Here is a 13439-nt window from a genome sequence, read left to right on the forward strand (position 1 = left end):
TTTATTTTTTTGTCTTCTGAGAGGAAACACGGTATTTCTCTCCAAAGAATTTGATAGCCATATTCAAGACGATGTCAGAGAAACGTTCACATTTGAAATTTTAACATAAAAATGAAAAGATTGACAGTATCTGAGTTTGCCAGCTCCATATGACTGCAGCGCTAGGTAAGAAAGGAAAGCAATGATGCATTGTGCATTTGGCAGCTATTGAAAAATTATGTCAGCTGGAAGGCAAAAAAGGGCTGAAGTTTGCATTGAATGCCATCTGATGTTGGTCAGTATGTATTTTTATGTTAGTATTGTTTTTTTAAGGTTGGCTGGGGCTGTTCCATGTAAATGGTTCTGGAAGGATGAAGTTTTGTATGGACTCGCCCATGCAATAACATGGGAGCTGCTGGTGGCATTCACAAAATGTGATGATCTGCTTGGTGTGCTCGTGTTGTGATGATGTAGTACACATGTTCTGATGATGCCTGTCATGTGTCCCGCTTAGGTGCACTACTCGACGTGCTTGTCGGCAAATTACGCTCACCTCAAGGATTCTGGGAAAATTTACAAGTACGAGGAAACCAAATACCGCGAAGAACAGGAGCTGCACAACATCGTGACCAACTCCAAGGAAAAGCTCAACTACTGATGATGTCATTGATGATGTTCCTCACACACACTGATGATGTCATCATCTGTTGCTGGGCATCATCTGTTCTCAATAATATGATGTAATATTTGAATGTCATGCCCAAAGTAAAGTAGTGTCTAGTAGGAGTTTAAGTGTTGTATACAGTTAACAGTATCTCTGTGTAAATGCCCACAGTGGATATAAGGTCGAAACTTGTAATAGATGTTTTAACAAGGGGGCTGCGATGCTGTCATGGACTTGTCACCTTTAAGTTGGTATGATTACTGTGATGTCTGGAAAACTATACAGCTACATGTACTGTCAGTGCCCTCCTCTTTAAGACTTCTTCAATGGAATCAATGGTGAGATGCATAATAGACCCCTTTCCAAACTCAGGCACCATTGCAAAATCTCATCTCGCAAGAGCACAATCTGGTGGATAAAAGTTGGGAGAAAATGAGTGTCGGGCGGTCATTGTAAGTCTTACCTTCTAATTCTCAATGGGGCCCCTTTGGAAAGGGGTCTATAGCTGAAAGACAATTTGTAATAAACACTGATGGTTTAGAGAGGGAGAAGAGACCGCGTCACGTCATGTACAGCTGTCATGAACAACTGGTCAAAGGTGGACCACAGTATCTCTACCATTTACAGTATTCTTTGTAACACTACCGGTATTATATAGTTGACGGTACTATCAGTAGAAAAAGGGTACCGCTGTACTGTCATAGCCAAGCGTCTTGCCCGAACAGGAAAATGAATATTATGTATTTGGATATTGTTTTGTATTAGTAGAGTTTTATCTTCACAACGAGAATGTAGTGCCACATTTTAGTCTTGTGATCACTGATGAAGGTGTTGTTTTGAAGTATCCGTAGTTATACCAATAACCACATGAGAACAAGAGAGCAATAGAGTAAGATAATGTGTCACATGATAAAGAGTGCCGTAACTCAACTGATAGCTGATAGGTGGGACATCACTGTAGTTGTATGACATCAGAAGGACTAAGGTGGCTCAGCCAATCCAAAAGCCAATCTGAGAAGAAAAGCAAGTTCATTGGTGGTTGCTTCAAATTTGAAAATGGTATTAGACTGGTCAGTGTCCAGAAAGGAACAGCACTCATAAGCCAGGTCCAGAAAAATCCAAATCAAGGGCAGGGTGGTAGCTTGACAAAAGCATCCCCCAACGGCTGAAATGCTCTTACAGTGAGAGGGTTAGAATGCCTAGTATTTCATTTTTTCTGGAACTGAGTTCTTAAATCATGTGTGAGCATTTTCCTATACCATTGTTCCCTTTTGGTGAATTCCGTGTGGTTGTACTGTATACTGTAGCATGGCAGAACCAAAACCTGTGCTAGAAACAATATGGGACCTGTAATTGTACGAGGTGGGACAAGAATTTCATGACTTGATGTAAAGATTGAATTGTTGATATCCGTACGAAATATTGAGAACTCGATATGTATTCAGATGTAACACTGTCTGGATTGATGTTTCACAATATCAGCATGCTTAAGAATGAAGTTGGCCGACTAAAATGTGTGACACTGTTATTATAGTAGATAGTCAAGAAGTTAGTAAAAGCTTAACTGTGGCTTTATAAAGACAACTTGGAGGACAATTTTTGAACCTTTGTGAGTGACTTTGTAACTATCTATGTACTCATATACAAGTACAAGTACAGTACATGTAATAGCTTCACATGTTGAATAGCTAGGGAAGACAAAAAGAGATAAATGTTTTTGTAGAGAAAATTGAAATGTATACTTGTACACCTGATGATGATACTTTTCAAAAGGTACATCATAGTGAGCTAAGTTCTATGTTTTATTTTATTGTAAAGCTACTTTCTAAGAAGGATATATGTAGCTATATGTTAAGAAAATTTACTTACAATAGTTCTTATATATCATGATAAAATGTATTAATCTCTTGCTGTCATATTTGTCAGAAGAACTTTAATCTCTATAATCGTGTATCTTACATGAGTTTTGAACCTTTGCTACTGCTTTGTATATCTAACAGTTCACGCAGTTGTCAATGAAAACTTTGAGGGGTTTACATGGATCACCCTCATCCCCAGTAGGAGATATTTGATGGGCTGTTGTCTGTCTAAACCCCTCCTTGATGTTTGCATTGACAGGTGTATTCTATTGCTTCTACAGCTTTTGTACTGTAGCTAGTTAAGTTTGGACCAAAGCTGCCAGTGAAAATGGACATATTTTGTAAGATGTTTGTTGTACAGAACACACAGCGATTGCTGTCGACCTTTGTCTCCTATCCTGCCCACCCCTCCTTTCAAGTTCACTGGTCCAAACATAACGGGGAAATCTGCCACTGGTTAAAGTGATATTTGAGGGGTGACACCAGAGCGTTCAAGAAATGTTGAAAATATTCGTGTTTCGTAAAACTCCAGGTATGCAAACTGGACTAGTAAACACAAACAAACATCACAAATCTTGGTATTGATTTAAAACTCAGCTGATCTTTCATACAATATGACCTTACTCTTCTGGTACAAAACACAAAATTTCTCTGAAGACACTCCTAGTTCTGATCTTTTTACTCTTATTCCTTTAACACAGAAGCACCGTGTGGAAAGGTACAGTTTGTTTGGCACCTTTGCACCAGTGAATATTGCAGGAGGGGTTGTGGCCGTTTCTTGTGCTGTGTGTGAACCAGTGCTGTGTACAACTCCAAGCAGATGTGTTGTGTTGTGCATCTGTAAGCTGAGCTGGTCAGAGCCCGTGGCTTGTACCGTTGAATTCGGATTGTAAGGGTATGGCTAGACGTGTATCGTGCTGTAGCTAGTTCAACTGAGCCATGTAAACATTGTCATAGAGGAGATACATCATCAGTTTGGTTGAATTAGTACATTTGTTTTCTTTTAAGAAGAAAAGCTGTTCTTTACTTTATGTATGGACCCCAAATTCACAGTGATCAAGAAAGACATAGCTTGGACCTTTATTTTGGCATTTTAGTAGAACTATGACATTATTGGACAAAAGATATATTTTCTCATATTATTGTCAAGAAAGCCAACGTAGCCGTATGTAGTCAAGCTCACATGGAAGTAAACACTCAAACAAAAATATCCTTGGGTGTGAAGTTTTTCCAACAACATTTGGTACTTTTTGACATGTTTTGACCATGACTGGAAAGTTTTCTAACAGATGCAATATGTTTTTGATAAGACTTTGACACAAACTTTAACTTGGACTCACATCAACATATCAAAGTGTTACTTGTTTGTGTGCCATAGTTTCAACAACGTACCATTGAATATAGTAACAGAAACATTTCCCCAGGACTGGACGATTGACTGACACTGCCTCACTCCCTGTCCTTCCTTAATCAAAGCTTTGGGTAGATTGTTCCATGCTCTGAGTTGTTTGACTACTGTAATGATAGTAGAATCTTTGTCTCAATTTACTGTTTTACTATTTTATCACTTTTACGATGGAGTTGTAAGATAATTTTACTGGAACAAATTTGAACTTTGAGAAAATATTTTAATTTGAGGGACAGTGTTGAAATGGGGCTGATGCTTTAAAAGTGTCAAACTGGTAATATTTTGATTCAGTAAACGTATCCTTTTATTGCTCTTGTTCTGGAGACATTATTGATATGTCAGTACCGCATGGTAGTATTGGTCACCAAGGCCTGACCCACTATTTTCTTTGTTCATTGACCATTTGGACTGAGAATTCATACTGATGACACGACATAAAGACAAGGATTACATGTTATTGCGTAGAACGAGTTCCTAATTGTAATAATACACGGACTAATGACATGGTTAGCTTATTTTATTTGTGTCTTAGAACTATGGTTTGAAATTGATCTAGCCTTCCATTAAAAAGTTTCCAGTGACTCCGTTGGTGTTGTAGAGTTCGCACCTGTTAGTGTCTCCTCTATTGCATCCAGTAATAGCTGCCGAGATGGAATATCGTACCGACCGTTTACTGACGTGTGGTAACTGCGTAGTGGAAGGATTTATTGCACAAGAGGAGGTTTGTACCCTGACTGAGACCAGTTGTACATTTTGTGATTGTGAGTGAATACAACATTGTGCTGGTTAACTTTCTGCCTGCGTTGTGCGTTTTGTGTCTTCGGGTCATTTTTTTATCTGAGATGAACATAAGGCCACAGAAGGCACGCAAATTAGGTACCTCAATGCTTTGTAGAGAGCGACGTCCGCTTGACAAGTTTCGCCCATTAAACGATTATATTGCATCCATCAGTAATGCAGACACCTTACAGTTACAGCATTTTGAAAGAAATAAAAAAAAATATTTCAATGTCAATTGATGACAATAAACAGAAAGGCCGATGCATCAGTGCGACATCTTCTTGTTTCACAAATATGAAAGAAATTTGGACGAGGTAGCCCTTGAGGCCGTTACAATTCACAAGAAATGCCCATAGGATAAAGCATTAAGTAACCTGCAGCATGTCAATCATTTAAATTCCAAAGCAACAATTCATACATCGTACGCGAAATTTGTACATCCGTAACCTTACCTTAGATCCTCCCGCAACTCTGTTGCATAGGGCGACTTGGCGGAGGTCGATTTGTTACATCCGTAAAAATAACTTTATTCAACGGCAGCAAATATGCAATATATTGGATGCAGTATAGACTCATGTGGGGAAACCTTTGAAAGGACGTTGATTAAGTATACAACGTCCTGACGTTAGAACGCTATTCCAGTTTTATCTCTGGGTCTTGCGGCACGACGTTTAGAATCAGCTGAAGACGAGACGTCACGAAACCTGAAATATAAAAGAACGCTATCATATTACACCGTACGGGATGCAATTCAATCTCTACAACTGGATAGGGATCGGAGATTACTTCCGGATGTTTCGAGTAATTCTATTGACGCTGGAGAAGAGCGATGGATGCCCCTCGAAACGTCCGGAGTAGGGGTGGGTACCTACAAGATACCGTACGCAGAGCCGAACCACTGACTCTACATTAGCCCCCTAGGTCACAGAGTACTTTTTGATGCACTCTACTGCAAGTAGCTTATATCACTGATTAGAAACCAATGACTAATGTATTGCCGCGGGTTCGGCTCTGCGTATTATATGTAAGAGATTCAAGATACTAGCAAGTTTAAAGCAGTGAAAATGATACACTAGTAGTAACTTTGATAGGGCAATTCTGACCTTCAGACGACAGGAACCATGCTGGCTTGTTTTCCCAGTGTATGAAGACGGCGTAGACTGGAACTGCGGTGGCCGAGACGACGGCACCGATGCCGCACTCCACAGGTGCAGACACGAAGGAGAGGACCATCATGAACAGGCACATGCAGACGAATATCACAGGAACAGCCAGGTTCAGCTGAGAATAAGATGCAACCGAAGAAGATCTGAACCGAGTTTCTTGGCACAATCATCATCATCATGTCGGGCGGGTTGCCCGGACTAAGTCAACTTGTTTGGCACAATAGCAAATGATTTAGATCTTTCCGACGTGGATGTTGAACAAAAATGAAATAATAACTATATTGATGTCAAGTTGGCAAAGATTTGTCCAGTTTTGGGATGGCTTTGAATTGTAACTGCAAATCGTGACTGCAGGACAGCTTTCCTTCTTGCTATTCTACAGATATGTATACATTTTCCATTCATACATTTTATGATGCACCCACAATACGGCGACGCTTAACATGTTTTGCTTCTTTGTATTTCGCACCATGTAAGCTCAACTTCATTTTTAGAAGATATAGGACAAACAGGAGAACAGACAGATGCAGTAATTAATCGTCCTGTAAGATGTTACCTAGAAATAAAGCTTAAGACAACAATTAATCAATGTACTACAATATCGTTTTTATATATTTCGTACTATGTAAGCCCGTCTTTATTTTAGAAGATATATGACAAACAGGAAAACAGGCAGATGCAGTAATAAACTCTCCTGTAGAATTTTGTGTCTTCGTGTCGGTGAGGGCGTTCCAGAGTTTGCATTGCTTACTGGTTCGGTCAACGAATGCGGCCACCCAACTTGGACAGGACGTCGGATCTGTTCTGCCTCCTGCCTGCTGATGGATGGTGGAGAGAGTGGTGGCAGTCCTAAGGCAAGCTGTCATCACTATACCCTGCCTTCTTGTTCACGTCAAGAGCTCAACTCAAGAACAGTGTTTAAGAAGTGGAAAACACTGCAAGAGTAAAGCTGGACTCGCCGCCCACGGACGAGTCCATCGACGCTGAACGGATCGTCCGTCAGGATGAAAAAGAGAAGAAAAAGAAGAAGAATTTTGATAAATAACGGACCTTAACGGGTCTTGGCAGGTCTGGTTTCTTGTACCGCCACCACAGCAAGCCGCTGGCCACCATGGCATAGGTGAGCCAATCAGCGAACCCCATCAGAGTCAACAGCTTGTACACGTCATCAGGTATCAGCATGAAGAGGCCTAGCAAAGCCTGTAGAGGCCGTTACAAAATGATAGTTTACTGGTAGTTTAAATAACATGGATACGGACTCAAAATAGCAGACTAAACAAGTCCTGATCTACATGATTAACATACTATTAGGTTAGTCTTCATCAAAGTTATCTACAGGTCAAAAGTCATCAAATTTCCCACATCCCTTCTCAACTTGTCCTGCTTCAACGTCTGCAGCTGAAAACGCCCCCTGCAGTTCCAAAGAAAGCCACTAGAGGGCCCAACTTATTCCCTTTTTCTCAAGCTACCACTCAAAAATCGTGGCCATAGCTTGCATATAACACTAGATATCAAGACCGGTCGTTATGATGAAGTACCTAGAAAAACCGCCAGGGGCCCAAAATCTTATCATTTCTTCGACAGGACATGACCACCACTACTTCCACTACTGGTGCTACTACTACTACTTCTACTACTACTGCTACTACTACTACTAGCACCACCAACGTCTCCGCCACTACCACCATTACTGCTATATGATGATGATAACGATAACAAAGATCTTGTTGTACCGGCAGTATGACAGCTGGCGCCGGTGTCAGTCGGTTCACCTGGATCATTGACAGGATCCGTGGCATAATCCCGTCTCTTGCAGCTACCATGTAAACCCTTCGGAAAAGATACTGTTAAGGTACAACAGAAGCATGAGAAGGGTGGCTGAGGAGTTTTGGGATGTTATTGAAAAAAAAACCTTTATAAACCTTCCTCAACCATAATTTTTGCAGGTAGTACCTTATAGCAAGGTGATAATTTATGCAAATTGGTATGAAGTCATGATTGCGTCATCAAGAGTAATAAGGCCATGCCCATTTTTAGAAAAAGGCTCTCCTTAGCTTGTACTTCGATGTTCATCAATATTACTTTGCAGGAATGTACGTGATAGTGATACATCAAGGATTATGCGTTCATATGTTTATATTTTGAAATGACGATTTTGGGCGAATTTTTATCGTTATTTTTGATTACATTAAAGCATTACAGAACAAGCAAACATTACAGAACAAGCAGACATTGCTAATTCTTACTTCAAGCATATTGATTTATAGCGATACCGTTGGTATCGTAAACTGCTCTTTACAGTTTAAATGCACCCAATTATATTCGAATTCTTACCTTGTCCAAGCCAAGAAACCGGTCAAAAGGGTTGCAAAGGTAGAGACAGCTACAGCCGTCGGAATGATCCAACTCATAACTCCCAGAAGACGATTGGCAAACGTCTGACGAAATAAAACGAAATAACATCAACCAACGACTGTCTCACAAAAAATATACATTTCTACGTATGACAGCACTGTTCTAGATGTTTACCGGGTATGCAGTACAAATGTACAAATCGACCTTTATAGCCCTTACCACTGCGACAGCGTCGGATGCGATCATCTCCGCTGGGGTCATGGCGGTGAAGTACGCGATGTTGGTCAGCAGGTAAACGGTGGTGACTAGTGGCATGGATATCACTATGGTCAAGACGAGGTTTCTGAGGACATCAAGAGGCAACAAGAAGCTACAGCTGCTTTCCTCCCAAGTTTGTTGGAATGGAGTATCAAAGATTGTGTTTGGTCAATGTACAGTACATTATCTTACCTGCTCATATATACCACTTGTTAACTTATAAATGATGTATTAACTCAATAGAAACGCTATTCAACATTTGGTTTGATAATCCGTATTTTATTTTGTCTAAGGAAAGTTTACTTTGAGAATCCATAATGTAAAATTATCTAAGGTTTAGGCTAGCTGTAATTTGACATACCTGTTTGGGTTGATCAACTCCTCAATCAACGAGTTGGGGGCTTGCCTGTTAATGAAATGAGATAGATTGAAAAAACAAACAAGAAAAATAAAGCGAAACAACAAAAAACAAAACAAACTAGTATGAAATGAAACATAATAAAATGAAGCAAAGTAAAATCAAGTAAACTAAAGTAAAATAAAATGAAATGAAATGAAATGAAATAGAATAGAATTAGACTTATTTGACAAAAAGAGACACACAGGGAAATACAAATAGATGGTGGATGAATAAGTTGAAATTAAGGGCTCACATTAAGTACGTGTAGATAGATTTTAACTTACCATCCATCCAATGCCCACAGCGATGCGTAGAAAGCCACCGCAGCACTCCCAACGGAAGAAGTGGTCCCCTCAAAGGCTTTGGGTAGCTCGAAGTTTTCTGTATGCCCTGATGAAAGATCGTTTGATATTGCAAGAATACCTATCTACCTATCTACCTATCTACCTATCTACCTATCTACCTGCCTACCTACCTACCTACCTACCTACCTACCTACCTACCTACCTACCTACCTACCTACCTACCTACCTACCTACCTACCTACCTACCTACCTACCTACCTACCTACCTACCTACCTATTTTTTAAAGACATGAAAATGCTGCTTCATCCACGGTGCACCCTAGAAATGCAAGCTCACCTCTAGCCAGCTGAATCACACCGAAGATTATGATGATGCCCAGTGCTCCCACCTTCAGAAACGTCAAAACGTTGTTCATTTGCGCCGCCATGCGGACGCTGTAGCAGTTGAGAAAGCTGATCAGACCTGCAAAATAGAGCTTAATTAGGCTCAACCAGGTCTTTCGAGGTTATGCATAGTAGAATTCGGAAAATAAATAGGCGTAAATTAGAGTTCTGCGACCCCGTACCTTCGCCAAAGTATGTTAAAACTTCGTTGCGTACAAAGAATGTTTTTATTCATTTCTTTATTTTGCACGCGCAATAATCAAGGCAGTTGGGCCTTTAAAAATATCTATAGCCTTCGGAAACGAGTTAACTACCGAGTTCAGTTCAACGGCGTGGTCAGGTCAGGTCAGATGAGGTGAATCTCTGTGTGTTGTCGGCCTTGAACTCGTCAGCCAGGGGTGACGCACGTGGCACGGATAGGTCGCGTATATATATAATCCACATCCCTAGACTTAGCTTATACACAATATCAACTATGCCCCGATTTAGACACACGTGTTCTGAGTCGACTCCAAGTCAGTCGACCTGGTGCCGCTGCCTGGACGCCAAGTCGTCTCAAAAACGCGGTGTCAATCAGACCTCTGGCTGCACCTCTAAATTTCTATTATGCAAACTCAAGCTTCATGATGAAGGACACACGTACCTAAACAAGCAGCCGCAATCAACCGCACGGCCAGGTATGGCGCTGGACAAGGTGCGAAGAACGGATACAGAGCGTAGTTCGCGATGGTGATGGCCAGCACAGCCGTCCCCGCCGGTCCTGAGATGATCAGTGTCTGCCACATCTTCATGAAGCCCACCCATGGCCCAAAGATCTCGTATAGGTACGTGTACGTCCCACCCGACTTGGGAATGGTCGTGCCAAGCTCCACATAGCAGAGAGCTCCGAGCGTGGCAAGAATCCCACTCAAGCCCCACACGATGAGAGACAATCCCACAGAGCCGGTCGCTTGCAGAACTCCCTTCGGCGACAGGAAGATCCCAGACCCGATGATGACACTGACAGTGACCGCTACTGCATTACTTAGTGTCAGCTGTCTTTTCATGCGGACTCCCGCCGTTGGTTGAGCGGCTCCGCTTTCTTCCATGTTGATTGTTGTATACACTTTGTGTAAAGTCCGCTGCTGTCACGCAAGGACACGAGCAATAAATGTGTGTAATAATTAACTTTCTAGGTATTGTGGCAAACCTTCCACAAAGACCTAGAATTTGTACAGTGGACCAGGACCGATGGAGCAAGCGGACCCCACAAACAGTCCTTCCTAAAGTCCACACAACGGTTTCCACGGGAACAGAGGTTTTCTGCAAAGATGCTAAATTCAGACTATGGTGTATGATACAGAGTCAGACTGCTGGCAGGCACTGCAAGGCTGGCCAAACCCAGGAAACATGAAGGTTGTCCGTGGTACTGAGTCCTGTCTTTTCGTACTGGAGAACCAGCTGCATATATTGTTAAAGGCCTTTGACATTGGCATAGGAAAGTCATCTGCAGGCTTTCTCGTATACGTGTATGACAGGTCTGCTGATGCCTGGAGAGACTTGAAAGCCACTCTGCCCGATAAGAGTTATGACGCGCATGGCTCTATGTTCCTAGTGGCGCGTATGTACCTCCCATTTCTTATCGGGGGCACAAAAGCACAGCATTCAGAACTAAAATATCATTATTATGAAATGTAACTTGTATCAAACGTTTGTCCCATCAAATACGATATTGTAGACAGCAGTATTTCTTTGGATAGTACAACAACATGAGACAGGAGATTTTTTTCAGGCAGGAAATTAAAGAGATATTTTGTACACTTGAAGACTTTAGTTGAGATGCTGTATGTGATGATTTGAATGTAGATTATTTTTTTCAGTGATGTGCAAAAAGTACCTCCTATGTGTGGCTGCATTCTATCTCAAAATCAAATCTCTTTTTTGGAAACTAGAAGTTGAAAAAGATTACAGTTATGCCAGATACTCTTGAACAAGCAGAATCATATCTATATCTGGGTTAAGTCCAACACGGCTTGGGAAATCCCAAGGTTGTTTCCCAGGGACGTATTAGTTACCAGGACTTAGTTGAAGATTTGTACAAATTACGCATCTCTTAGTCCTACTAAAGTCCATGGCAGCAAAAGCGAATTGAATTAATTGACTTTCAGTTGAAAAGTTGCTCATGACGTGTATGCGAAGCAGATGCCTCTCTTAAGACTTTTGATACTGAGTGAATCAAATGTAATAACATTAACCCAGGACAAATCAATAAAACTACATGGGCACATACGTGGCTCAAACTAAGCCTTTCCTTTGGTGTTTGTGATTCAAATAGTACCAGAATACATTTCCTGGTTACATTCTACCATGATAATTATTTTCCAATGAATACAGACGTATGTACAAAGTATACAACCCATTCTGGTGTAAGTTAACATCGAATCATACAAATCATACCAGTTCTTGATTCTTGCCGCCATGAAAATCAAATTAGATAAGCAGTTCAAAAAAAGCTGCTAGGGGCCGGCCCAAACCTGCACCACCTACTCTCCGTTGTAAGGTGTTGTAAGAGGTATCTACCACTCAAAAATTAAGACCATAGCACTTCCATAATAAAAAAACTCCAACCCGGAATTTCCTTTGCAGTACCATAGGAAGCCCATTGTGGAGCTTGACATCCGTCTTCCCAACACCTACCCAACTACTAAATATCACGAACATCGACAGCTTATCTGTTTATATACAAACGCACATACCTCCACAGCTAGTCCCCCATATCAAACCCCAAAACATACCCTGGCAAAGGTAACGACCATGCAACCACCTGCCTGTCAACTTGACACCCGACGACGAACTACTGCAGTTTTTGTGAGAGTTGCTAAATGACGCTTTTGATTGACCGTTCGGTGTAATATAACCAACAGCTGTCGCACCGCGTGCCTGCAAAGCTGGTGTGTTACGCCTAATGGCGGTTATACCGGCTGTATAGATACAGATACAGAAAGTCTCTGGACCAAGGGTTGTTCTATCATGTCGAAAATTGCTCATTGTTTGTGACTTTCTTACCCAGCGTACGAAGAAAAATTTAACTGTGGCAATGTTATATATATATATATTGCTTTGTCAGACTTTAACTTGCTTTGTTATTGCTTTGTCAGACTTTAGCTTTTATTCTTGACTGCACTATGTATGTGAAAATGAAATGAAATAAAATGTCGGAGCAATTTCTACCAAAAAAACAACAACTTACTTTTCTGATCCCCCAATTTCTTCTTCCCCGTATTTTCCATCTACCCCAGGCAAAGATCCGCCTTAGTCTGTTTGGCATTCTAAAATCCTCCTCCAGTCAGATTAAATTTTAGAAAAAGAAAAGGATGCAAAGACTCAGAAGACGTTGAAATAGTATCTCCTATAAAATAGAAGTTGACGACAGAACATCTACTAACATAATTCCACCAGGGTACATAATTCCGCCACCCTAAAAAGATACGTCCAAATAGATCTCCAACCCAACGTCCCCTAGTATAATGCACTCCTGTATATCTAAACTGTGCATACCTGGGGGGCGCTGCACTAGAGATCTCTCAAACCCACTGTTTTTCAAAGTGGTGGATTTATCTGACCCGGCGGATTAATGTTAATGGAGGTTAATAGTGGACGTCTCACGGTTGTTTGTGTTAGACATGCCGTGATCTATTTTTGTCCATATTGACTCGCTGCCCTTCAAACATATGATTGTATTGATTTCGCGAGGACAGCCTGTGACTCAAAAGTGGGGAGAACCGTTGACTTCTCTTCTCGGGTTGCAACCTTACCTTTCACCTCCAACCCCAAACAGTAATGAGACACCCCCTATAAACGGCAGGTAATTTAAAAGAACAATCCTCCCTCTGTACGATTTC

The 13439-nt window shown here is 41.2% G+C and overlaps 3 protein-coding genes across 5 annotated transcripts in view; 1 reads left to right on the forward strand and 2 right to left on the reverse strand.

The window, feature by feature from the left end:
- LOC136437289 (neuronal membrane glycoprotein M6-a-like) overlaps window positions 1-1072 on the forward strand; it is a 36053-nt gene extending 34981 nt beyond the window's left edge. For 2 of the 3 annotated variants that reach the window (XM_066431810.1, XM_066431808.1), the window contains exon 7: window positions 494-1072. In XM_066431810.1, the coding sequence (XP_066287907.1) occupies window positions 494-637 (144 nt within the window). In that variant the 3' untranslated portion in view covers window positions 638-1072. The remainder of the gene's footprint in view (window positions 1-493) is intronic. The other variant, XM_066431809.1, reaches the window with a different exon arrangement.
- Window positions 1073-4908: 3836 nt separating this feature from the next.
- On the reverse strand, window positions 4909-7051 carry LOC136437311 (cystine/glutamate transporter-like). Its single transcript, XM_066431843.1, has 3 exons — window positions 6907-7051; window positions 5794-5971; window positions 4909-5394 (listed from the first exon to the last, which is right to left on the reverse strand). The coding sequence occupies exons 1-3, from the start codon at window positions 7036-7038 to the stop codon at window positions 5324-5326; spliced, it is 381 nt and encodes a 126-aa protein (XP_066287940.1). The 5' UTR covers window positions 7039-7051; the 3' UTR covers window positions 4909-5323.
- A 117-nt stretch (window positions 7052-7168) lies between these two features.
- Window positions 7169-10707, reverse strand: LOC136437209 (Y+L amino acid transporter 2-like). The gene is made up of 8 exons (XM_066431689.1): window positions 10202-10707; window positions 9512-9637; window positions 9154-9259; window positions 8831-8875; window positions 8431-8554; window positions 8191-8294; window positions 7574-7686; window positions 7169-7188 (listed from the first exon to the last, which is right to left on the reverse strand). The coding sequence occupies exons 1-8, from the start codon at window positions 10644-10646 to the stop codon at window positions 7169-7171; spliced, it is 1083 nt and encodes a 360-aa protein (XP_066287786.1). The 5' UTR covers window positions 10647-10707.
- Between the last annotated feature and the right edge of the window lie 2732 nt (window positions 10708-13439).

The sequence above is a fragment of the Branchiostoma lanceolatum genome, chromosome 6, assembly GCF_035083965.1.
Source record: "Branchiostoma lanceolatum isolate klBraLanc5 chromosome 6, klBraLanc5.hap2, whole genome shotgun sequence".
Classification (NCBI taxonomy): domain Eukaryota; kingdom Metazoa; phylum Chordata; class Leptocardii; order Amphioxiformes; family Branchiostomatidae; genus Branchiostoma; species Branchiostoma lanceolatum.